The sequence below is a fragment of the Salvelinus alpinus genome, chromosome 23 (assembly GCF_045679555.1).
Source record: "Salvelinus alpinus chromosome 23, SLU_Salpinus.1, whole genome shotgun sequence".
Taxonomy (NCBI): Eukaryota; Metazoa; Chordata; class Actinopteri; order Salmoniformes; family Salmonidae; genus Salvelinus; species Salvelinus alpinus.
Window position 1 is genome coordinate 38,573,988 of NC_092108.1, and position 25,138 is coordinate 38,599,125.

General features: G+C 42.3%; 1 protein-coding gene across 2 annotated transcripts in view; it reads right to left on the minus strand.

The window, feature by feature from the left end:
• The window catches only part of LOC139550929 (thymocyte selection-associated high mobility group box protein TOX-like), a 55,998-nt gene extending 31,843 nt beyond the window's left edge, over positions 1-24,155 (minus strand). Inside the window, exons 1-2 of one of the 2 annotated variants that reach the window (XM_071362206.1) lie at positions 23,607-24,154; positions 1,779-1,844 (exon numbers count right to left, since the gene is read on the minus strand). In XM_071362206.1, coding sequence (XP_071218307.1) covers positions 1,779-1,844; positions 23,607-23,708 — 168 coding nt within the window. In that variant the 5' untranslated portion in view covers positions 23,709-24,154. Of the gene's footprint in view, positions 1-1,778; positions 1,845-23,606 lie in introns of both variants that reach the window. The other variant, XM_071362207.1, reaches the window with a different exon arrangement.
• Between the last annotated feature and the right edge of the window lie 983 nt (positions 24,156-25,138).

Sequence of the window (25,138 nt, forward strand, 5' to 3'; positions counted from 1 at the left end):
AACTGTCCCGCTGAAAAATAAAACTGTATCCCAGCGTTATGTATTCAGAAGACTGAGGCAGGGTTTTATGTAACTTTTTAGCTTGGCTTTGCTCCTTTCATATATTTTTATGATCCTGACAAACTCTCCAGTCCCGGCCGGTGACAAGCATACCCAGAACATGATGCTGCCACCACAATACTTGAAAATATCCTATTTTAGGACAGCCGTATCCTATTAAGAGCAATTTGTGATACCAATGCTTCCTGTTCTGCTAGCGACCTCCATTTCGCTACAGCCCCAGACTAAAGGCTAATTAACAAAAAGCCTTTAGTTAATTAACAAATTCAGTTAATTACCCATTTCCTACAGACAGGAACACTGTGTTTGAACTAAAACACAACAAATGGGAAATTATAACTACATGAAAGACTCTCTCATCTGGCCATGATGGCTACCTCAGGAACATACGATTCTTTATAAATATTTGATTGTGTTGCGTCCCTTAAGGCCTAGGCCCTCACTCATGCGCACACACGCACACGCACACACACACACACACACACACACACACACACACACACACACACACACACACACACACACACACACACACACACACACACACACACAGATACCCTCTCCTAACCGTTAGCCTGTCCACTGGGCCTTATCTGAGTGGTATTTACACTTATCACACAGCCCACTGTTAGACGCTCCACGCTCAAAATGAGTTTCACCCGAGGTCAACCCCAACAACACCAGGAACACACCACCAGTATCCTGAAATAATCCACCATCCACCCAGTGCAGATAGCTACTGTAGCTCTCCTACTACAATACAGGGAGAAACTGCCCTGCAACACATGTACATATGAAAGCCCCTCTCTTCAGTGATAGCTGTCAATCTACAGGCCATTTATGCAGCTGTCTACTCTATCAGACCTGGGTTCAAATACTATTTCATAGTTTGCTCTAGCCTGCTGGGTGTGCCAGATTGGCGGGATTTGCAGTTTTGGGACTATTCTATTGGTTCATTAAGTTATACAAACTCAAATAGGCACAAATAGTATTTGAACCCAGGTCTTGTCTACTCTACCCAGCCTAGCTGTACCTCAGGCTGGTCACAAGAAAGAGCTGTCGATTTTGGACGTTTGAAAAGGTCCCGAGGACGTAGATATATGCCTTTGTAGGCGCTCACCCCCCCACTCCCCCCCCGAAAAAAAAAAAAAAACATGGCACATCACTGGAACTCAAGAGGCTCAGAGCCAGAGCCAGCTGCTTAGACCCCTGCACCACAGCACTTCACTATTTTCTAGCAAGCAGGAGGAGTACTTGATGACAATTAATGGAAACATTACAGTGTTTTTTCTTATTTTGTTTTAAGCCTTCCCCAAATAGCCCTAACCTTAACCACTCTGAATTAATACATAAGCGTAACCCTGTTTTAACTGTTTTAACCCTGTAACCATGCGGAATTTACCCTGTATCCACGCAGAATTAATGGGTCAAAAATCAACGGCATCCAATTATGGCAAAGTGAAACCATGACATCAGGTTGTGTAGCTAGGTAGAACTGTAAATCTAACTGGGAAGAAAATAAAAGCTCTCTAACAACCCAACCATTTAGCGGCTTCATTGATTAGGCTGCAACAACGTTTAAACGCTCTGTTTACATGTTATAATAGTCCCTGATTATGGTGGCAACTGATAGCAGTCGCTAATTTAGCGATGCGCCCGGCGTAAAAGTGTTTAATTAAGACTTGAAACAAGAACACGGGGAAGAGTAATTAACCCACCTGGTTGTTTGGCACAAAGTCCAGGCCAGCCTCTGGCATGCCCAGGAACATGGTCTCACTGTTGTACTGCAAACACACAGACAACACAACAACACAGTTACAACATTGTTCACTTCATTTAGGTATATGAGTAGGAGAGTTAGAGAGGGAGATATAGAGGCAGAGCGAGAGAAAGAGTGAGAGAAAGAGAGAATGAAAGAGAGATAGAGACGAAGAGAGAGAGAGAGAGATAGAGAGAAGGAGAGAGAGAAATAGAGGGGTGGAGGAAGTGGGAGGAAAAGAGAACATTATATTAGCTATGAAAACTGATGTTTTCCTGCTGTTGTCTTCCCTTTGAAGTCCTCACCCTTATCGACTTGAGATGTCAGCGATTTGAAGCAATTAGCACACTAGTAATTACAAGCCACAAAGGAAAGGCTTTTATGAAATCCTTTCATGTGCAATCTGTTATAAAACAGAAAAGGCCCTGTGTCTGTCTGTCTGTCCACGCTGCATCTCCACTTACACTACACTGCTTTGAGTTAGGCCTATAGTGAATCACCAAACACACACACACACACACACACAACTGGAGAGCGCACAATACAAGAGCACTGTGTTTCTGTGATTCCGTGCATATTGTCCAGTATGAATTCATTCAGTCTAACCATGGTGTTGGCAGTGCTCCAGTTTGTATTTACATACTGCATTGTCCTTCATTTCCCTCTACCCCCTTCTCTCTTAACATCTGGGATCTCTTAGTTAAGGCTGACTTCTAACACATTATTAGACGACTCGCCAAACAAATAAGCTCTTTCTCTTTTGAAGTCAGTATGTATTAGTGAAATGGGTCTGTAGTAGGGAACTGTTTTGAATCCCCAGCCCAGAGTGTTTAACTAGTTCTCTGTCCCGTTATTTTAAGTGTGTTTTAGCAGAGGGAAGGAGTCGTGAAGAACCAGCTGTATGACACACCTGGGAAATGAACGTGTTTTGCTACAACTCCACTCAGTGTTAAAGTAGATCTTAACTGTGCCTGACCACAAATGGCTTCCGGCAGACTGCTATTTAAAGAAATAAAACACAGAGAATATCACTTCCGTGTAAGGGATTAGTTCATATCAGAATTGGATGCAAGATACAGAGTTGTGATTGGTTCTAGGACAGGTTTAACATGAGCTGATTGGACAAAGAACTCTGTCTGTCTCAACCTCAGCAGTAGCATCCTGTTCTAACCATCCCATTCACCTGTCCTACAAGGGACCACACTGTTCGTACAAGAAGCTACCTTTAGAAAAAGAACAAGACAAAAGTGAAACCCATCCACGCAGGTAGACACTGGACAAACGACTGTTTTCCATTTGCCAGCTGTCACACCGATGCAAATGAGCGATCGGATGACAAAATTAACAAAAAGCCAAAACAGGGTGTCATGGCTGACCTCTTGTAACCCGATTCCCCTCTATCTCTCCACACAGTTTAGACTGGAGCGTCTGTCTGGCAGTCCAAGGAAAGGGGAGTCATAGGGTTAGGAACACAGACACTCATTTCTCAGAATGAACCCACTCCTTTGCATTATGAATGATTACATGGAACAGCTGCATGTGTCCATGGAACATGAAACAGACTCGCAACAGCAGCACTGGAAAAACAATCTATACTGAGCATAAAAAGTGTTGGTCCTATTTTTCATGAACTGAAATAAAAGATCCCAGAAATGTTCCATCCGCACAAAAATAGTATTTATCTCAAATTTTGTGCACAAATTTGTTTACATCCCTGTTAGTTAGCATTTCTCCTTTGTCAAGATGATCCATCCACCTGACAGGGGTGGCATATCAAGAAGCTGATTAAACAGAATGATCGTTACAGAGGTGCACCTTGTGCTGGGGACAATAAAAGGCCACTCTAAAATGTGCAGTTTTGTCACACAGCACAATGCGCCTCTGGGTGGGCCTATGCCCTCCCAGACCCACCCATGGCTGAGCCCATACCCAGTCAAGTGAAATTCATAGATTAGGACCTAATGAATTTATTTAAATTGACTGATTTCCTTCGATGAACAACAACTCAGTAAAATCTTTGAAACTGTTGCATGTTGCGTTTATATTTTTGTTCAGTGTATATAAGTTGTGTGAGACTTGACTCTCTCGCACAGTATAACATGTGCTCTGAGTGTTCTCAACAGAAGTGTTTTTTTCTCTCTCGCTCTTTCTCTTTCTCTGACATTCTCTCCCTCTCTCTCGTTCTCACTCCCGCCTCTTCTTCCATAAAGTTACATAAGGATGGAAGTAAAGTGTAAACTGTAGAGCATTGCCAACATAAACACCCAAGCTAATAAACCAATACATTGACATGCTGTGAGACCACACAAACACATGGGGAACGCTACTTTTGTTAGTCTTAGTGACTTACACTACTGTTAGATAAACCCCAGATGTGTTCTGCTGTTCACAAATAGGCCAACAGCAATGTAACGCTAATAAGTAGGGCATATACAGTTGAAGTCAGAAGTTTACATACACCTTAGCCAAATACATTTAAACTTCGTTTTTCACAATTCCTGACATTTAGTCCTAGTAAAAAGTCCCTGTCTTAGGTTAGGATCACCACTTTATTTTAAGAATGTGAAATGTCAGAATAATAGTAGAGAGAATTATTTATTTCAGCTTTTATTTCTTTCATCACATTCCCAGTGGGTCAGAAGTTCACATGCACTCAATTAGTATTTGGTAGCATTGCCTTTAAATTGTTTAACTTGGGTCAAATGTTTCGGGTAGCCTTCCACAACCTTACCACAATAAGTTGGGTGAATTTTGGCCCATTCCTCCTGACAGAGCTGGTGTAACTGAGTCAGGTTTGTAGGCCTCCTTGAACGCACATGCTTTTTCAATTCTGCACACACATTTTCTATAGATTTGAGGTCAGAGCTTTGTGATGACCAGTCCAATACCTTGACTTTGTTGTCCTTAAGCCATTTTGCCACAACTTTGGAAGTATGCTTGGGGTCATTGTCCATTTGGAAGACCCATTTGCGACCAAGCTTTAACTTCCTGACTGATGTTGCTTCAATATATCCATCTAATTTTCCTTCCTCGTGATGCCATCTATTTTGTGAAGTGCACCAGTCCCTCCTGCACCAAAGCACCCCCACAACATGATGCTGCCACCCCTGTGCTTCACGGTTGGGGTGGTGTTCTTCGGCTTGCAAGCATCCCCCTTTTTCCTCCAAACATAACGATGGTCATTATGGCTAAACAGTTCTATTTTTGTTTCATCAGACCAAAAAGTACAATCTTTGTCCCCATGTGCAGTTGAAAACCGTAGTCTGGCTTTTTTATGGCGGTTTTGGAGCAGTGGCTTCTTCCTTGCTGAGTGGCCTTTCAGGTTATGTACTGTACATATAGGACTCGTTTTACTGTGGATATAGATACTTTTGTACCTGTTTCCTCCAGCATCTTCACAAGGTCCTTTGCTGTTCTGGGATTGATTTGCACTTTTCGCACCAAAATACGTTCATCTCTAGAAGACAAAATGCGTCTCCTTCCTGAGCGGTATGAAGGCTGCGTGGTCCCATGGTGTTTATACTTGCGTACTATTGTTTGTACAGATGAACGTGGTACCTTCTGGCGTTTGGAAATTGCTCCCAAGGATGAACCAGACTTGTGGAGGTCTACAATTTATTTTCTGAGGTCCTGGCTGATTTCTGTTGATTTTCTCATGATTTCAAGCAAAGAGGCACTGAGTTTGAAGGTAGGCCTTGAAATACATCCACAGGTACACCTCCAATTGACTCAAATGATGTCAATTAGCCTATCAAAAGCTTCTAAAGCCATGACATCATTTTCTGGAGTTTTCCAAGCTGTTTAAAAGCACAGTCAACTTAGTGGATGTGAACTTCTGACCCACTGGAATTGTGATACAGTGAATTATAAGTGAAATAATCTGCTTGTAAACAAATGTTGGAAAAATTACTTGTGTCAAAACTATAGTTTGTTAACAAGAAATTTGTGGAGTGGTTGAAAAACGAGTTTTAATGTCTCCAACCTAAGTGTATGTGAACTTCCGACTTCAACTGTATAACCCCTGACCTCTATGACAATTGGCAATATCTCATCCTGCCCATTGACTCAGATAAACCAATAGATGCTCTTTGCTGTCAACTCTAAAGAGCTCCCATTGGGTTGCAGTAGGCTATGATCGATAGTGTCGGTGCATGATACAGTAACCCATTGTTTAGCTCAGGAGCCTTGTTCCTCCCAACACTAATAGTCAGTCAATCAAAGTGGCCAGAGTCGCTTCAGTTTTCTCACAGCCTCTTTGCAAGAGTCCGTATTAAACAATGTTGCACTGTGGGTGTGGCAGCTTCGTCACCAATCTACAGTTATCTCAAATATACAGTAAACATCGTAAAAGGCAAACCAGAGACAAACCCAAGCAGAGTAGACTAGACTAGACCATTGAGCGAGGAGAGCGAAACCATCTGATCTGAATGTATTTCTTTTGGGCATTTGGGTCATTACTGTGATGTTTATAGCCCCTGACAGCTCTTGTAGATTCTATTTTTTATTGGATGCCGTATATTGACCCCTTTGTCAAATTGGCTTTATCCATTTGCTTTTTCTGGCGCACAATGATATGTGCCGAACTGACAGATCTCCTGCTCGCTGATACATACTGTAATGAAATAGAGCGAGTTCTATTTTCTGCCTCTGCACCTGTGCTCTTTCCTTTATTGCCTGGTTGTACTCGATAGGCTCCTGTGACGCAGATGGGCACGGGGTAATCTCTTTTATCGTTAAAGTCGTTTTGGTCATGGAGGTGTGGAGGAGAAAAGTGTCTGATTAAATGTAGTGACAACCACAGAAGAGAGTTTCGTATCATGGAAGCTACGCTAACTCGCTAGTTCGCTAACCCTCGTTTTCAGTTTCTGCAAACAGACTGATACAGACGACATACTGTCCCCTGTCTAGAATATCATTCTGACAAAGTCAGGGAGAAAAAGGGTGAGAGAGAAAAGAGAAAAAAAAGTGGATATTGTGGTGATTGTCATTTTCTTTCCATCTTACGTGTTAAGATGTGAATCAGACAGCGGAACCTATTTCACTCTTCATCAGTTTTGCTCTGAGAATCCGGAGAAGAGGAAAATAAAACCAAATCATGAGAAGATCCTATATTCTGAGAGCTTTTGTGTGGCAACTAAAGGCTTATCTTATAATAAAACATGTCCCTATATGCAGTGTACAGCAATGCAGTTTTCCTGCTAGGGCTGTGGACGGTCATTCAACTGTTGATGACGGTAATTGGCAAGCCAAATGACCGCAGTCTCCCTCATAACCGTTCGAATAGCAACAAAACTATTTACATTTTATATTTGTTGAGATGCACATTTTCTCCTCTCCTCCGCTCCTGCGTGTGCTGCCATAGAAATAGAATGGAAAGAAGGGGCGTCCCCATTCAAGTCAACGATGGCATAATGGGTGGACTGGCGATCATTGCGAGTGTACAAATATAAGCAAAGCAGGAAGTAAAAGCAAGAAGTAAAAGCAGGAAGTGTGACATCAATATGTGCTGTGATTTGTTGATTCAACTCAACTGACATTACAAAAAATCTGTTATCGCAGAAACTGACTCAACCGCACGAATGCCTGGCCGTCCCTTCTTCAGTCAGCGGTTTTAAAACAAATGGTTATTTAATTTTAATGACGTCTTCATCCAAAACCGTCAGTTGGACGGTTATACAGTAATTGTGCCAGCCCTAGTGATGACACCCAAAGCTTGTGAAAATTAGACCTGGACGTCAACATTATCTCGAAAACCCTTTATTTTGCTTTATGCACACATATCTTTATATATCAAATATATTATCTTTGTGTCTTGACATACTATTGCAGCATGCAAGCATTTTTTCCCCAAAATAAAGATCCTATTCAGATCACCAATACTTTCCATTCAACACTGCAAATGTGTGTGGTTTTTCTCTCTGTCACTCTAACATCACAGTGGGTTCGATCTGATAGTGTTTCATTTCTACTATCACATTGTGGCTGTGTGGGGAGTGCTGTTGATATCAGGTAGGCCTACCCTGTGAGGAGCATGGCTGGTTTTGTTGTCAAACCAAATTACACACACTTTCTCTGTGGATAAACCCTAGTCTGAATAACAAGCAGCTAGCTAAGTGGGTCAGGGTCGCCAGAGAGAGAGAGAGGGAAGGGGAAGGGGGTAGGGGAGGAGAGGGGTCAGAGGGAGACAGAGGGAGAAAGAGGGGAGGAATTGAGAAGGAGAGGGAAGGCATAGAGAGAGAGGAATACGGGTAGAGTGGAAAATGAAAGAGGAATGGGAAGAGAGAGAGGGAGAAAAAATAGGCAGAGAGGAATAGAGAGAGAACCCCGGTAGAGTGAAAAAGAAAGAGAGAGAGGGGGGATGAAACAGAGAGAGGGGTGGGGGACAGAGAGCGAGAGAGTAAAATGGGGAAGGAGTGTTGTATCTCTGTTTCTGCTCCCCAGTATTCAATATCAAGAGTGGCAGTCATCTTGGACTCCAAATCACAGCCCCGATGGACAACCTTTGTCTGTGGAGCATTACATCTCCAAGTGATTTCTTTTTCCACTTCTCTCTCTCCCTCTCCCTCTCTCTCTCCCTCTCCCTCTCCCTCTCTCTCTCCCTTCTTTTTTTCAAAATGGCAATTTGGTGAGGGCCTGGAGCAGGGCTGAGTGTGTCTTCTTCTATGTCCCAGCACTGTAATTTATGACTGTAGCGGTCAGGCCGAGCCCTGCTGTGGCTCATATCACTGGGTAGAGGGAGAGGGAGTAGGGACTCAGGCCTATATAAATCATAGCCTGCTTCTGATTGAATTGGTAGCGTTTCCCTCTCTCTGGCACCGCCTCGTAAAGACAAGAGTGAGCGGTGTAAGGCGCTGTATTTCATAGTGGTAAAAATCCGAGTTTCTGTGGAGTTCGTTAAAATGACAGAGGATAAGGGGGTTTTAATGGCGAAAACGATAACGATGTTTAGTATAATCAAAACATTCTGATGATTTAACGCCAGAGGTTTGAGCTATGCCCTCGCATTTCAAGTCAGGATATGATGCCTTCCTTTTCATCTGGGAAGAAGAAGACGTGGTGTAGTAGCGCCTTCATTTCATGAATGTTTTTCAGACCGTGCATAATCTAAGATAAATATTTGATTTGCTTGTTTGCTCTTGTTACAACACATGTATGCAGTGTGAAGAAGCACACTGTGCAGCGTGTTTAGAACAAGGTCAAGTTGATCAGTCTATCTCAGGATGCTACAGCTGAAAGGTAGGTCATGTTATTTCTAGCTCAACAAGTGTTTGTTCCACTTTGAAGTGGTGAGGATGGTTTCTGTGTTACTTTATGCCGTGGTACAATGTGCAGCAGTATGACAACAGAAAAGAACATGAGCGCGCGCACACACACAACCAAAAACAACTCAACAATTATATGTAATCACTCACAGTATGATGACACACAAGGCATATTATACGTAACCACACAAACCTATTTATATGGTATACGCACTGCATTCAACTACACATCGCAAACACACAATCACTACTTTGTACAATGACAAAGAACAAATGCAAACCCATGGGACCTGATAACAGACTAGTAACTGAGCTGTCATTTTAGCCATTGTGTTCCCCCAACATAACCCTGTGGCAAAGTCCCATTATGTGAATCTAAAATATAACTTCCAGACCAATTAATTCAGATGTTGGGCGAATCTTTCTCTTGGCAGAACGCCTTGCACAATGCCTCATTAAAACATGAATCAGCATCCTTTCCAATTTAGACGCTCTCTCTTTCTCTCTTTCGCTCTTTCTCTCGCTTCACCTGTTGTCACACCTGATTAATGCCGAACAGGTAAAATGCTTATTAGATCATTAATGAGCAGTTTACAAGTCCCCAATAGAACAAACTGGGCCTGGACGGACCCTACATTTCATCTACTCAATTCTAAAAAGTAAATGATTCCACCATCTGTTATGAATATCAAAACTCACTCTGCGAGTCTTGTTCAGTCATTAAGCTTTTAATCAGCAAATCACCATGGGACAATTAGGGAAGCTTCTCCACCAGAATCAAGGTACTAATGCATCAATAAACCTGAGACCATATTGACAGACAGCGGCTGTTATGTATAATCTACTGTATGTCTGTTGGAACAATCATAAGTTAAGAAGGATCGGGATACTCTAATAGAGAACCTGTGTTACATGGAGAGTGTTCTGTAATATGTTCTATTAACTCATATGTCTAGAATGTCATTGTATGCTGTAGTTTTCAGATTTCCCTTCACTAAGGGGCCTAGCCCGAACCATGAAAAACAGCCCCAGACCATTATTCCTCCTCCACTATTCTACTGCCAATGTTTGTCTATGGAGATTGCATGGCTGTGTGCTCGATTTTATACACCTGTCAGCAATAGGTGTGGCTGAAATAGCCGAATCTTTGTATATATGGTGTATGTGTCACTTCGACTAAGACATAATACTAGAACGAATATGGGCTCTCTGCTACAGGAAGTGACATAATTCCAAAAGGATACAGCAGGATATGAGACTTCATCATTGATGTTTAACTTGTGATGATCTTCATATGTGGTTCTGCCTAACCTACTTTCGTGAACTGACTTATTATAAGTCAGTCAGTATAGCGAAAGGGCAAAATGTTAAATCTAATACCTCAGCTGCAATGAAGCCTTGGCTAGCTAGTACCGCCAAATTAGCTAGAGTATGACTAGTCCCTATCGCTAAGCATGAACTGAATCCCACCTCTACTAGTGTCTCATTGACATATACACTCAGTGGACAATTTATTAGGTACACCACCCCGTCCACAAAAATTGTTCACTACTACAGACAGAGTCACGTGGCCATGGCTTACTTTATAAAGCAGGCAGACAGACATCGTGGCATTCAGTTACTGTTTGATTGAACATTAGAATGGGCAAAACGATTGACCTAAGTGACTTTGAGCGTGGTATGATCATCGGTGCCAGGCCCGCTGGTTCCAGTACCTCAGAAACGTCCGGCCTCCTGGGCTTTTCACGCACGACAGTGTCCTGGGTTTACTGAGAACGGTGCGACAAACAAAAAACATTTAGTCAGCGGCAGCCCTGTGGGCGAAAACAGCTCGTTGATGAGAGGTCGACGGAGAATGGCAAGAATCGCGCAAGCTAACAGTCGGGCCACAAACAGGCAAATAATGGCGCAGTACAACAGTGGTGTGCAGAATAGCATCTCGGAACAAACAACTCGTCTGTCCTTGTCAAGGATGGGCTATTGTAGCAGACGACCACACCGGGTTCCACTACTATCAGCTAAAAACAAGAAGAAGGGGAGCCAGTGGGCACGCGATCACCAACCACGGACAGTTGAGGAGTGGAAAAACATCGCCTGGAACATGACAGCGAGTTCAGACCTCAACCCACCAGAGCATCTTTGGGATGAGATGGAATGGGCTGTTCGCAGCATGAATGTACCACCGTCTGATCTGTAGCTACTGCGTGAAGCCATCGCATCAGCATGGACCAACATCCCTGTGGAACGTTTCTGACACCTTGTAGAATGCCCCGAAGAATTCACACTGTTCTGGATGCAAAGGGGGGGGGGGGGGGTCCGACCCAGTACTAGATGGGTGTACCTAATAAACTGGCCAGTGAGTGTAGGATGAGATTAACATATAGATAGGTATATTATAAACAGGAACAGACACAGATGAGACTCATTGGCGCTGTCAGACCGCGAGGAATACAAACTCAGAGAGAGTCCTATGCGTCTGGGATAGCTTAGGCTACAACCACAGAACTGTGCTACGATAAGCTAGATAGCTAGACTCTAATAAACAACGCTAAATATACTTTGATGTATAGCCGTTGAACTACTCAATTTAAACTGATCCCAATCATTTTTAACATAGAGAACTGCCAAAAGGAAGGTGGCATACACACCGAGCACCATGGCATTCCATGGCATTAGGGACAACGATGCTAAACTAGTGTAATTATATAACAATAAATAACACACGTCATTTAGCAGGCGCATTTATCCACACTGACCTTAGATGTCTAGGGGCAATTTCATCCTAACATTTGACTCGTAGTCTCAAATAGACCAAGAATTTGAGTATTACACCTAATCGCTCCCTACACCTCAGGACCTGCCACTTCAGTATAGTAACCAGACTCCTTTGTTTGCACAGGGTTCTCCCTTTTTAACCTGGGTTTAATTACAATAGTGCAGCTGTTGCTGGTTTACACAGTGGGTAATATATCTGCCATGTCACCCTGCCTCCACGGCGCCTGCTGTTTGCGCAGGACAGAGTGCAGGACAGAACCCTTTACTCACGCTACAGCCATAGTACCTGTTACCATGGCGACTGTCCACTACAGTACAGACTGTACAGACTGACTGTGTCTGTGGGAGTAGGGTGAAATAGCACCTCTGAGGTCAGTTTTGTGTTTTGGAGACGAAGGGTTGGGGTTAGGATATGGTGGAAAGTGAGCTGGTCCTAGATCCAAAAGACAACTTTACACCGATGTGTGTCTGTGTGGGACAGGACAGACATGAGCAGGGGACAGGCATTGTTGTTACTATGGGAACAGGACGGACAGTGTTATAAAGATGCAAGGCAGGTGTTATCATCAGATAGCACAGAGACCATAGCACCAGGAGTTTTCCTGACCACATAATATACAGTGCATTCGGAAAATATTCAGACGCCTTGACTTTTCCACATTTTGTTACGTTACAGCCTTATTCATAACGACAAAGCGTTATTTACATACATTTTCAGACCCTTTGCTATGAGACTCGAAATTGAGCTTAGGTGCATCCTGTTTCCATTGATCATCCTTGACGTGTTTCTACAACTTGATTGGACTCCACCAGACAGAAGCCACTCCTCAGTAAAAGGCACATGACAGAGCACTTGGAGTTTGCCAAAAGGCACCTAAAGGACTCAGACCATGAGAAACAAGATTCTCTGGTCTGATGAAACCAAGATTGAACTCTTTGGCCTGAATCCCAAGCGTCACATCTGGAGGAATCCTGGCACCATCCCCACAGTGAAGCATGGTGGTGGCAGCATCATGTTGTTGGGATGTTTTTTAGCGGCAGGGACTGGGAGACTAGACAGGATCGAGGGAAAGATGAACGGAGCAAAGTACAGAGAGATCCTTGATGAAAACAACCCTAAGCACACAGCCAAGACAACGCATGAGTGGCTTCAGGATAAGTCTCTGAATGTCCTTGAGTGGTCCAGCCAGAGCCCGGACTTGAACCCAATGGAACATCTCTGGAGACCTGAAAATAGCTGTGCAGCGACGCTCCCCATCCAACCTGACAGAGCTTGAGAGGATCTGCAGAGAAGAATGGGAGAAACTCCCCAAATACAGGTGTGCCAAGCTTGTTGCTTCATACCAAAGAAGAGTCGAGGATATAATCGCTGCCAAAGGTGCTTCAGCAAAGTACTGAGTAAAGGGTCTGAATACTTGTGTAAATGTGATATTTCATTTTTTAAAATTTGTAATACATTTTCACAAATGTCTAAAAACCTGTTTTTGCTTTTTGATTATGGGGTAATTTGCGTAGATTGATGAGAGGAAAAAAACAATGTAATCCGTTTTAGAATAAGGCTGTAACGTAACAAAATGTGGAAGAAGTCAAGGGGTCTGAATACTTTCCGAATGCACTGTATATGGCTCTGGAACAGACAAGGGAAAACTCCAGGCCTTGGTGAATAACCTATATAGTAGATATGGGCAGGGCACAGAGCTGGGTCGGAACATGTCATTTTGAGTCAGGAAAGGAATATTTCACCGGTTAATATGATTATTGTTTAAACCCCAAAATATGATTTTCCCTCCACATTCTGTAACATTTAGAATGCCTCACAACCAACAGCAAAAACCTATAAGCAGTCCCATATGAAAAGTTAAAAAAATATTTAATAGACAGCGAGGGAGAGTCCTTTACTTATGACAGATTATTTTGTGTAGGGTAAGCCTGGTTAGGAAGTATTTTTCAGGGTTTCATCTAGCACTCCATACTAAACCACCGAGAGCCTCTGACTGATGCAAAACTCAATTGGATATGACTCAGCTGGTTTGCTAGTGGAATGCCCTTGATGTTAGTCCTCTCGCTCAGTTTCCTCCGATTTCCTTCTCTTCTCATGATAATATATATTATGTTACTGTACATATTATTCTCAAATCGTATCCTGTTTTATATTGCCTAGGCACTGCATATAAATGCTTGCTTATTTGATTATGGCTGTAAAGTGATATTGATGATGATGCCGGTAAGATAACGCACAGAGAATATGGCAACCCAGTAAACTGATTAGGCTACCATACGTTTTCACCAGGTAACTATTACTGAATAATACAAATCTGTCGAGCAAGGCGCTTAACCCTCATTTCTCCTGTAAGTCACTCTGGATAAGCGCTTCAGATATATTACTCAAATGTAAATGTAGAGAATATGGCAACCCAGTAAACTAATTACCTTACTTTTTACCGGGTAATTACTACTGCATAATAATAAGATAACAACCAGTTATACAGTGGTGCCACAAAAATGTCTACCAATATATCAAAAAACATAGGTCTTCTAGCGTTTAAAACTCAAATGCGTCGCTTCAGAGCGGCAACGTCGACCATGAGCTCTGAATTACTGCAGTTTCCCTCAAAGTCAAACATGCAATTACTCTCTCAACCACTGCTATTCTGGCTCGATGGTAAGTTCAAATACAGCTGTTCTAAGGCCACATACTGTATATAGTAGACTGAAAACACGCAGAGGAAGACTGGAGGGAATTACAACGGCTTAGACTCAAGGAGGATAAGGATACAGATAATAGGGCTAGAGGTCAAACCCATCTCTTGACCTATTTAATGTGTACGTAGAAGGTCATTTATAAATGATCATTCATTATAAATAGCGGACTGCTCTATCTATCTCTGTGGCTTATAGTGGATACGAGAACTGCTCTGCTCTGCAGTAGAATCTGTAACAGTAGCCTATCGAGACCTTGTAGATATACTGCATCCACAGATATCTGCTGTTGTTGGTATAGGGCTATTTGATAACAGTGGGCGGTAATATTTTATCTTTACTTAACTAGGCAAGTCAGTTAAGAACAAATTCTTATTTTCAATGACGGCCTAGGAACTGTGGGTTAGCTGCCTTGTTCAGGCGCAGAACGACAGATTTTTACCTTGTCAGCTCGGGGATTCAATCTTGCAACCTTTCGGTTAGTCCAACGCTCTAACCACTAGGCTACTTGCCGCCCCGAATATGCTTATAGCATCAGAGTAGTAGATGGTACTATAGAATGACAGCAATGGGCTATGTTCCAAATGATGATGATGAAGATGATGATGCCACCCAGAACCCCACCCAAGATACAGTAAGCAATAAGGTCCACCTGCCTGAGTCATGAAACAAGATCTGACCTCCACATGCATGCACACAAACAGGTACACAGGCACGCACGCACACAGGTCCTAAGATCAGTAAAGCCTGTACAGGTACACAGACACGCACGCACACAGGTCCTAAGATCAGTAAAGCCTGTACAGGTACACAGACACGCACGCACACAGGTCCTAAGATCAGTAAAGCCTGTACAGGTACACAGACACGCACACATGTCCTAAGATCAGTAAAGCCTGTACAGGTACACAGACACGCACACAGGTCCTAAGATCAGTAAAGCCTGTACAGGCATCAAAAGGTGGACAGGTGCCACTTAAACACTTGGGTATAAAGTGCTGTGAGTGGGCAGCAGAGCCAAAAGGCCTTGGAGCCAAAAGGCCTTGCAGCAGGTGGAGGAGTCAGCGGAGGAAGGTCACACACTCACACACTCACACACACACACTGAGACACACCACCCTTCACAGGACAATGGGAGACACACTATTGTTAAGGGTTTGCTCGCAGGCAAGCACCAAACACACACGCACACGCACACACGCCCACAAAGAACATTACACAAAGGATTATCCAGGCACACAAAACAAAGAGCAATTTGACAGAAAAAACACTAGCTAAGACAGTCATTATCTAAGAAGAAAGAAGACGCATAAATCATGGTTATGACAGGCAGTCTAAACACATGAAAGTAGCCAATAATGGTCACTGTAGTCGTCAATAATGGTAATACCGTAATAAAGAAAATCTTACCATTTCTCCAAAAGCTCCAAACACCACAACAACTCACTCAATCCATCAACTACGAAAAAACGAGGGGGGGAATTCTCTTAATTTGAAAATGATTGCAATATGTTTTGCTTGGAGAATAAACCAAACAATTAGGCTATACTGGATCCGTTATTCACGGCCCATCTGTTTGGACTGTATCAAACCAGGAGCCTAATCACTCATTCATATGTGGCCTATCTTTGGGCACACTCAAGTCAGGGAGGTGTGTTTGTGTGTGTGTGTGTGAGTGCATGAATGTTTGTGCGTGTGCGTTCCCGCATGTGTGTGTGTCTGCGCTTTTCGGCAGACGGATCCCAATCACCATTCAGTGCCAGGGATTCTCAGGGTACGATACAGACGGTAAAAACATGGCTAACCGCGCCAAACTGGAACCAACACAAGTCCAGATTTTATGATCATTATGTTCAGCGTCTTAATTAGCTGATCCGTCGTCTCTGTAACACTCCATTCACCACCAGCTCATTATGTAGGAATGAGGCAGTGGGTTTTGATTCAGATTTGACAGAAGTTGGAAGCTGTCCTTCTTTAAGCGTCATATGGTTGAGAAAACCATGACAGTCATTGGTGACATATTCAACACAGTCACTGAGATTGTAAACACACACAGGTGATTTTGACCACTGACTTTTCAATGTAATTGAAATGGCCGTAGCCCCACTCTCTGAGGGTGTCTCAGGGAGAGGTGGGATATGCAAAAAAAAAACATTTCCTATTCACACATGCGTATTAATACACACTTTCACATGTGTGAAATGGCACAAATATAAGCACCCAGCAAATTCTTCTTCTTCTTATTATTATGTAGGGATGATGAATTTATGAATTTCACACTGTGCCAAATCACCCATTCACTGTTATTTTCCAAAAGTTCTGACACTCATTGACCAGAACGATCTAACTCTATCTCTGCTCACGATCACAGACACAGTAGAAACAATTAACCAGGTACCTCAGCCGAAAGGAATTGTATTGTACACTTTCCTTTGACCATTAAACAACTCTGTTCCAAATATAGTACTAAAGACATGAGAAAATCATTACATCCCAAATCCATATTGAACTAGGCATGACATCACCAGGTGATGATTCAGTTCAGTTCCATTCTATGTCATGTTGTTCCATGAGTCACTCATCAAACAACACTCAGAAACAAGCTGTCCTCCTATTCTAATGCTTAGCGGAAAAAGACAAACATGTCACGCTACAAATGGATACGGACAAACTACCCAATTACATCAGACGATGTACTAATCAGAATCAGATCAACGTCATTCTAGTTGTCGGATAGCAACCTGTCCTCTGTGTGCTCGCTTGCAAATGTGCAAGAATACATATGTCTGTGTATGTGTTTACAGTAGCACCACAGTTCCACATAGCCATTCCTCTGAGTTTCTCTATCTGCCAATAGGCACACATGATGCGCAATTAAATCCTCTGCTGGCATTGGGCTGAAGCTGTCAATCAGAGGCCCGATGTCTTTCGACAGCGCCCAGTGAACCGTGGATCGCTGGCCGCAGCACAGGAACTCACAAGAGTCCCTGCTATTGTTACCAGCAAGCAGGAATTCAGCCGCAATTAGGCCTGGCTTTTTAGGAAGCCCTCAGCCTAGTGCTCTGCGGTAGCTAACAGAGAGAGAGAGAGACAGAGACAGGACAGAGAGAGAGAGAGAGAGAGAGAGAAAGCTGACTCAGAGGTTTTCACTTGGCTCTATCCTACTGTGTGAATGTTTACAGTGTAACAACAGATTAGTGTTATGTATAGCGGGGCAATGTGGGAAAACTGTATGGAGGTGAAAAATAATATATACATATGCAGGATCTTAATTTGACCCAGTTTACTACAGCAAGAAAATTATCCTGCAGCAACAGGAAATGTGAATACTTTTTTTGTAGACGCTGATAAATTGTTCGTTAGGGCAAATCAAGTCTGAAATGTCAAAGTGCAAATTACAAACATTAAATAAGCTACATGTTTGCATTTCCTTCTGTGCAGGAAAATTCTCAGCAACAAAACAGTGATCAGATTAAGATCCTACATCTGTAGGACTATCAATATCACCAGGCACATGACTTATGAAACCAGGCTCATTCTATTCTATTCTATTATATCCTATGAACGAAGGTAACAAATAAATAAACATATAAGAAGCATACTACATGCAGGAATGTAATGTGAAGTAATTACGTGTCAGAGTTGACCTGATATCATTACTCATGATGTTAGTAATGGGAAAAGCATCTGAGCAAAAAGAACAGCTATAGAGGTCCATTTGTCATGTGTGTATTCTGTACCATTACTTAAAGGGATACTTAAAGGGCAACTCGTGGATACCATTTTTATGTCGCTGTGTCCAGTATGAAATAATTCAGAGGTAGTTTATTGAGCCAATGCTAACTAGTGTTAGCGCAATGACTGGGAGTCTATTGGTATCTGCTAGCTTGCTAGCGCTAGTTAGCAACTTCCTTCAAACCGCACGCAGAGACACAAACATGGTATCCACGAGTTCATCTGACTCTGGGGAAGAAGATAAAGGGCCTCATTGCCAAAATCCTGAAGTATCCCTTTAAGGTTGAATCGTGTGCATGCACTTAGCATAGGTTAAGTGGGAGCATGCCATTTACATACGCTTATATAGACTTACAGTACTTAGCAGCCAACACAACAGACATGTTAACAACATATGTGGAGCTCTAAAATCTAGGTTTGGTTGAGATGGTGCGACTGAAGACTTTAAAACACAACACGTTACTACAGAACTTGCAAAAACCCTGCATTTATGGGGAATCATATCAAGACCATAGTACAAAGGGTTACTCCGGGACCAGGACCTATGTTCATGAGGCATCTCAAAGTAGGAGTGATGATCTAGAATCAGGTTCCCCATAGCCACATAGTCTTATTTGTCATGATCTTAAAGACGAAACTGATCCTAGATTATCAATTTTACACTGAGTCGCTTTATGAATAGGACTGAGGAGGATTCCCTCAAATACAAAAGCTGTTTTACTTTAAACGTGTGCCTTGTACTACCTCCGTTAACACCACTAAAGCTTGATGGCCACTGGGCAGGGTTTTTATCTTACGGGCGGGTGAAGAGCTTAGTCTTACAACCAAAAGTCTCTTGGAGATTGACCCAACCGCAGGAGTCTACAAACAAATGACTATGGTGAACAACGTAAAGATGACTGACTGGGCTGCATCTATGAGTGGAGTTAGTGCAGTGTGACCATCAAGCATCCTGATGTTTAAAATGTTGTTAATGTATTTTATGTCTGTCATAGGCAGGATCCATTGATCCAGGTTTATTAGACCAAAGCAATATTGCAACAACAACAACAATGTGCAACATGTGTAATGGAAACGGCAGATACAGGAGAAACCTTCTAACGATCGATTTATTTATTTATTATAGGACTGGTGTAGATTTTTTATTTTGTCTAACCTTCTTTATTGCGATAAATGGTGATGGTAACGTGATGTAGTCGCATAACTTATTAAGCTCCACTCCACATTTAATTTTAAATGCCTACTGCTTGCAAAATAAAAATGTTCAACAATACAAATGATGTTTCTTTGCAGGACGAGGACTGTCCTGACTTTCAAGAATTGCTTCGGCTTGCTTTTCTGGTTGGCAGGCAAGTTTCACCATCCAATTATTTCAGATCTACAGGAGTGTAAGTTTCACCATGGCGTTGCATTCTAGCCTACATGCTGGCTTTCGCGGGGTATACCTGAGACGTGAAACAGATAGGTGGGAGGGCATAGAGGCTGTCGCCAATTTATTAATGCGCAATTTGTCTAAATTGTAATGGAAACACTTCAGCTCCTACTTTTTTATTCCACACTGTAGGTTTTTGAGAAAAAGTCTTTTTTTTAGGTATGCTGTTTTTATCGACGCAAAATAGTTACATGGAAACTTTGTCGCATCTATTTTCTATGCAAACTCTTTAAATGCTGACAAAAAAATCACTGGACAAGTTAATGGAAACATAATGTAGCTAATGTCATTGAACGAAGCCAAAGGCATATTTCCACACTGTGTGGACAATCTATCTACAGTATGTTGATCCAACCCACTAGAGTATCTTGTTGACATAAGCTGTTGACTCTAGCCACAACCCCGTAGATATCCCTCAGTGTAATTCCACAGCTTATGAAGCCTTAATACAGGTTCATAGCAGGCTTCTAAAGCTTTATAACATGCTTATGAATCTCAAAGCATGCATAAAGCAAGTTACTGTTCACAGAAGACGACAGGGACATATTGTGCTTGTATCCATGTTGTACAGTAAATGTATCTTAGTTGGGATCTGGATTCAGATTTACAGTGTTGCTTTTGAAGTAGTGAAAATAAAAAAAGAGATTGATATCTAGGTATGTAGTCAGGTTTACATTCCTGCTCCTCTCAACACATCCAGAACAGTGCTGTAAGTATAAATAAAATGTTGGGTTTTTCCTGCATAGGAAACTGAGGCACCACCGAAGCCCTTTTTTGAGCCAGGAAAAACCCTGGAATGTTAATGTAGTATTACTTCATTAAATCAGAGACCACTGCTGACACAGTGATGTATAGTGAGTAACATAGCAAGTTAAGCAAGTAGGTCTGGAACTATTGTCCTACATCAATCAGTAAGTTATATTACTAAGATGACTATACTTGACAAGGACTAGAAGCTCAAAGTTGTCTCTGTTGCTAGGATCATGAATGTACATGTACAGTAGTATCAAATGTCAATACCAAAAATGGAAATATAGATGAGTAATGTTGATCATATTCAAAACTTGAGCCAGCTCTCTGTGGATGAGCCTGACTGGGAGCCTACCTGCTGTGCTGCTGTGTTGCCTGCCTGCTCTGGGCCCTGTGCTGTGCAAACCTGGGTTCAAATACTATTTAAATCATTTTAAATACCTTATACCTGTGCTTGATTGAGCTTGCCTGGCTTAATGGACCAATAAAATAGTCCCAAAACTGTAAACCCCGCCCATCTGGCACTCCAAGCAGGCTAGAGCAAACGCTCAAAGATTTCAAATAGTATTTGAACCCAGGTCTGAGCTGCTGCGTGTGCTTGGTTAGTAAACACAAAGGACAGGGTATTAATGTCGGGGTCGACTTCCCAGAGCCCCTCAGAGATCCAGGACCACCAAAGAGCTCAGTAATTTGCACTAAATTGAAAATGCCTGAGGCTAAGACAAACGTACACAAACACATACAGACAGATGACAAACACACACACAGTCACTCACATACAGAACTGTGACACACACACACACACCTACAGAGACAAAGACACCACAGTGTCTATACAACAGAGTAAAGTCCATGACAAGAATACAGAACTGACATATCAGATGTATCATCTTCGATTAGAACCAATAAGCAAAATGTATGCATCCAAGGCACGTTGAAGACTGTTACATGAAGCCTTGTCATTTCTTCAACCATCTCTAAATCAATGAAAACTGTCACAAAATCAAAAGGTACCCAGCCATCAATAAAAGCTTGGAAATGTCATTCCCTCTTTCTGCAATTCCACAAAATAAGACCAATCAACCCCATCTGCCATAGCAACCAACATTTGATGTTACTACAGTAAAAGATCATCATCATAACATGAAATCATATTTTGTACCACTCTAAACAGGTTTCTAAATGACTTTGCATCAACTTGGCTAAATGGCAAGTGATCATGAGCTGTTCATGAATAACATTGGAGATGATGGAGTCGGACAGAATGTCTGGCCAAACAGCCAATCTACTCTAAAGAAAGGGGGGAAAGGGGGGATACCTAGTCAGTTGTACAACTGAATGCCTTCAACTGAAATGTGTCGTCCGCATTTAACCCAACCCCTTTGAATCAGAGAAGTGCAGGGGGCTGCCTTAATCGACAGCGCCCGGGGAACAGTGGGTTAACTGCCTTGCTCTGAGGCAGAACGACAGATTTTTACCTTGTCAGCTCGGGAGAAATGGGCCTGAATCAACTCATGCTTTTGAATGAAACTAGAGGTGAACAGAACCTCTGCCTAGACAGAGCAGCAGTCACAACAGTGATGCCCTGCTATAAATATAGAAAGAACCTGGTGCTAGAGGGGGTACGCAGCTGGAGGTTGAATGTTTGAAGGGGTACCGGACTATAAAAAGTTTGGGAACTAATGTTGTAGATAACAGTGAAGTCGGTATAGAACTGGCTCTATCACTGGGTAATTGCACATACAGAGACATCGTACAGCAGCACACAGGCCATCTCTGTCTGTTTGCACTGGAAATACCTCGCTCCCTTCTCACAATCACATGTGTTTGCGCTAGGGCTTCTCTCTCTACCTCTACCACACACATTTCTATCTCTTTCTCGTTCTCTCTCTCTCTCTCTCTCTCTCTCCAGCACACTCTCTTTTTCTTTCTCGTTCTCTCTCTGATTCTCTCGCGCTTTTCTCTCTCTCTCTCTCTGGTTATAGCACACTCCTCTCTTTTTCTCTTCTTTTCTCTCTTTCTCTTACTCGTTCTCTCGTTCTCTCCCCTCTCTCTCTCTCTCCTCTCTCTCATCCTATATGAACCCCCCCACCCGCCATCTCATTACACTGAACGCTAAAATGGAAAATCTAGGATAGTGTTTATACTGCATGGACATGCTCAAGCAGTACAATTTAATCTTTTAGATGATATCTATAGGACACATGCCCCTACTCCATCTCTCTCTCTCTCTTTCACCCTCTTTCTCTCTCTATTTTCCCTGCAGAGACTTCAGAGATCTTATATAAAAAAGACAGAGCAGTGAATCAAAAGGCATAGAAATAGTACAACCCCCAAACCCCACTCTACCCCTCCCTCCCTTCAAAATCCCTACCCCCATTCGCTTATGCTCGCTCTCTCTCCCTCTCTCTCACACACATATACACAGCAGCACACACTCAAACACACACACACACTCACACACTCAAACACACACACACACACACACAGCACAGCACAGCACAGTATCATTATGCGGAAAAGGACCTGTTCAGACAACCTGAATGTGAAAGTCGTTTTAAACTGAGGGTTTGAAAGCAGACAGTAAATTACAATGATTTTATTATAGTGAAAGTACATGTGTATAAACAAGACAAGGGTTGAGTTACAGTGCGTAATAGAGGCACAATTACTCCACATAACCAGAGGTAGAGGATTGCATTCGATATACGTCATGTTTGTGATGATTATTCTATTCTATCCTAAATTCTGTAAGTGACGCAATGACAGAAAAATGTACTCTTTTGTGTCATTAAATTAGATAAAAACTCAGTTGAGCGCTTTGGAAGAAACTTCACTGATATTGATAGCGCTGCGTTCATCACCAGCTATACACACTGCCAACAATGCACAATTAAGCTATGGGTAAAATAAGCAATAAATATTTATATGACATGAAATAACTAGACATTTTATGCATGAATGTTTGTTCCTGTTGTCATTGATATCAAATGGATGGACATAAAGTACTTTTCTTTCAGGGCAGTGCGTAACATCCACTTTCTGAAGAGCGTTTTTATGCATATCCATAACACATTGTACGACATTAAACAAATAGACTATATTCCTATAGCCTAGTCCAGATGCGACTCACCTTATTGCAGTACGGGGAATCAGGATACTGCAATGGTCCCAATCGGGAAGAATCTGTTGCTGATAAAGACTGTGGTGGAGGTGGATATACTCTCACGTCCATTTCAGTAAAACATCAATCTCCACACAAGCTTTTCCACTCCGGCGTCTACTTTTGAGTCCTCAAAAGTTGAAGGTACTATAAAGACCGATGGTCGAACTTGGCAAAAGTCTAGGGTTGGATGCTAAAAATGGCAAACTGTGATGCTCTCACATGCGTTCGCGGTTTTACAGAAGAAAGAAAAAAACTTACATTATCAACGTACGTCGCACTATCAACGACGGACTTGGTAAACGAAGGTAAAACGGTGTAACTTTGAAAGCTGTAGGCTATCACTCGATTGTTGACGAAGTTATTGCGCGTCTTTCTCTTTCTGACAGATGCATTTGCAGCGACAGTAGTTGTTTCTATCCAGCGGCTACAGTCATCTGCAAGCGAATGGGGCACGGTAGGATTGCCTGTTTGCTCGCAATTCATACAAAGGACTCTACAGACAGGGCAGGGGCAAGAGCGCAGCTACAGTATGGCGACATGCTTTACCTAGTAGGCGCACTGATGAATGTAGCGCCTGCGTCACTTGCATTTCACATCTTTTGTAGGCAATATGAATCATTTTACGTTGCCTATACATTATGGTTGAATCCCTTTAGAAAGCCAAAATTAGTACTACAGCTTTGTGGGCTCTTTGTGTTAGTTTGGTACACTAGCCTAGGCACCCATTATTTTAGAGGGGGCACCTGAAACAGCTTTTTCCTACAATATACTCACATAAAAAATACTACAGTTTACTATAGAATACTATAGTACTTACTGTACAATGCTGTAGAATTCTGTAGTATACTGTAGAATACTATACTACACACTGTAGTATCTCTCGATCACATAGTGCTTACTTTAGATTTTTTTTGATGGATTGGACTGCTAGCTCCCTTTACTGCTAGCTTTGTCGATGCTGTTTTGATTTGAATGTGCTGTCCTTGGGGAGTTCATGCCGGGATTCTCTCAGAGGTTCCCCCTCAATCGTGTTGTGCTTTTATAGTGTAGCGTAGAATACTCCAATACTATACTTGATTGTATTGTTTTTAAATAGTCCAATAAAATCAATCATAAACGTGACTTGTTTCAGGAAACTACGCGTATGTCGAACTACTTCACAGGAGACATTTGAACGTAAACATACATTTTTTATCAGGCAGAAATGCCTTCTGGAGCATGTGAACTTTCATGTATACGAGTCAAATTGTTAAATTACGAGCCTAGTCGGTTTAGCCACGGAAAAAGACAGGAACTTTCCCGCTAGCCTCTCTCAAAGAGTGCAGTGTATAAAGTCCGAAAATCTGCTGTCTCAGCCACTGCCTGTCACCAAGGGAGTATCCCAAGGCTCGATCCTAGGCTCCATGCTCTTCTCAATTTACATCAACAACATAGCTCAGGCAGTAGGAAGCTCTCTCATCCATTTATATGCAGATGATACTTATACTCAGCTGGCACCT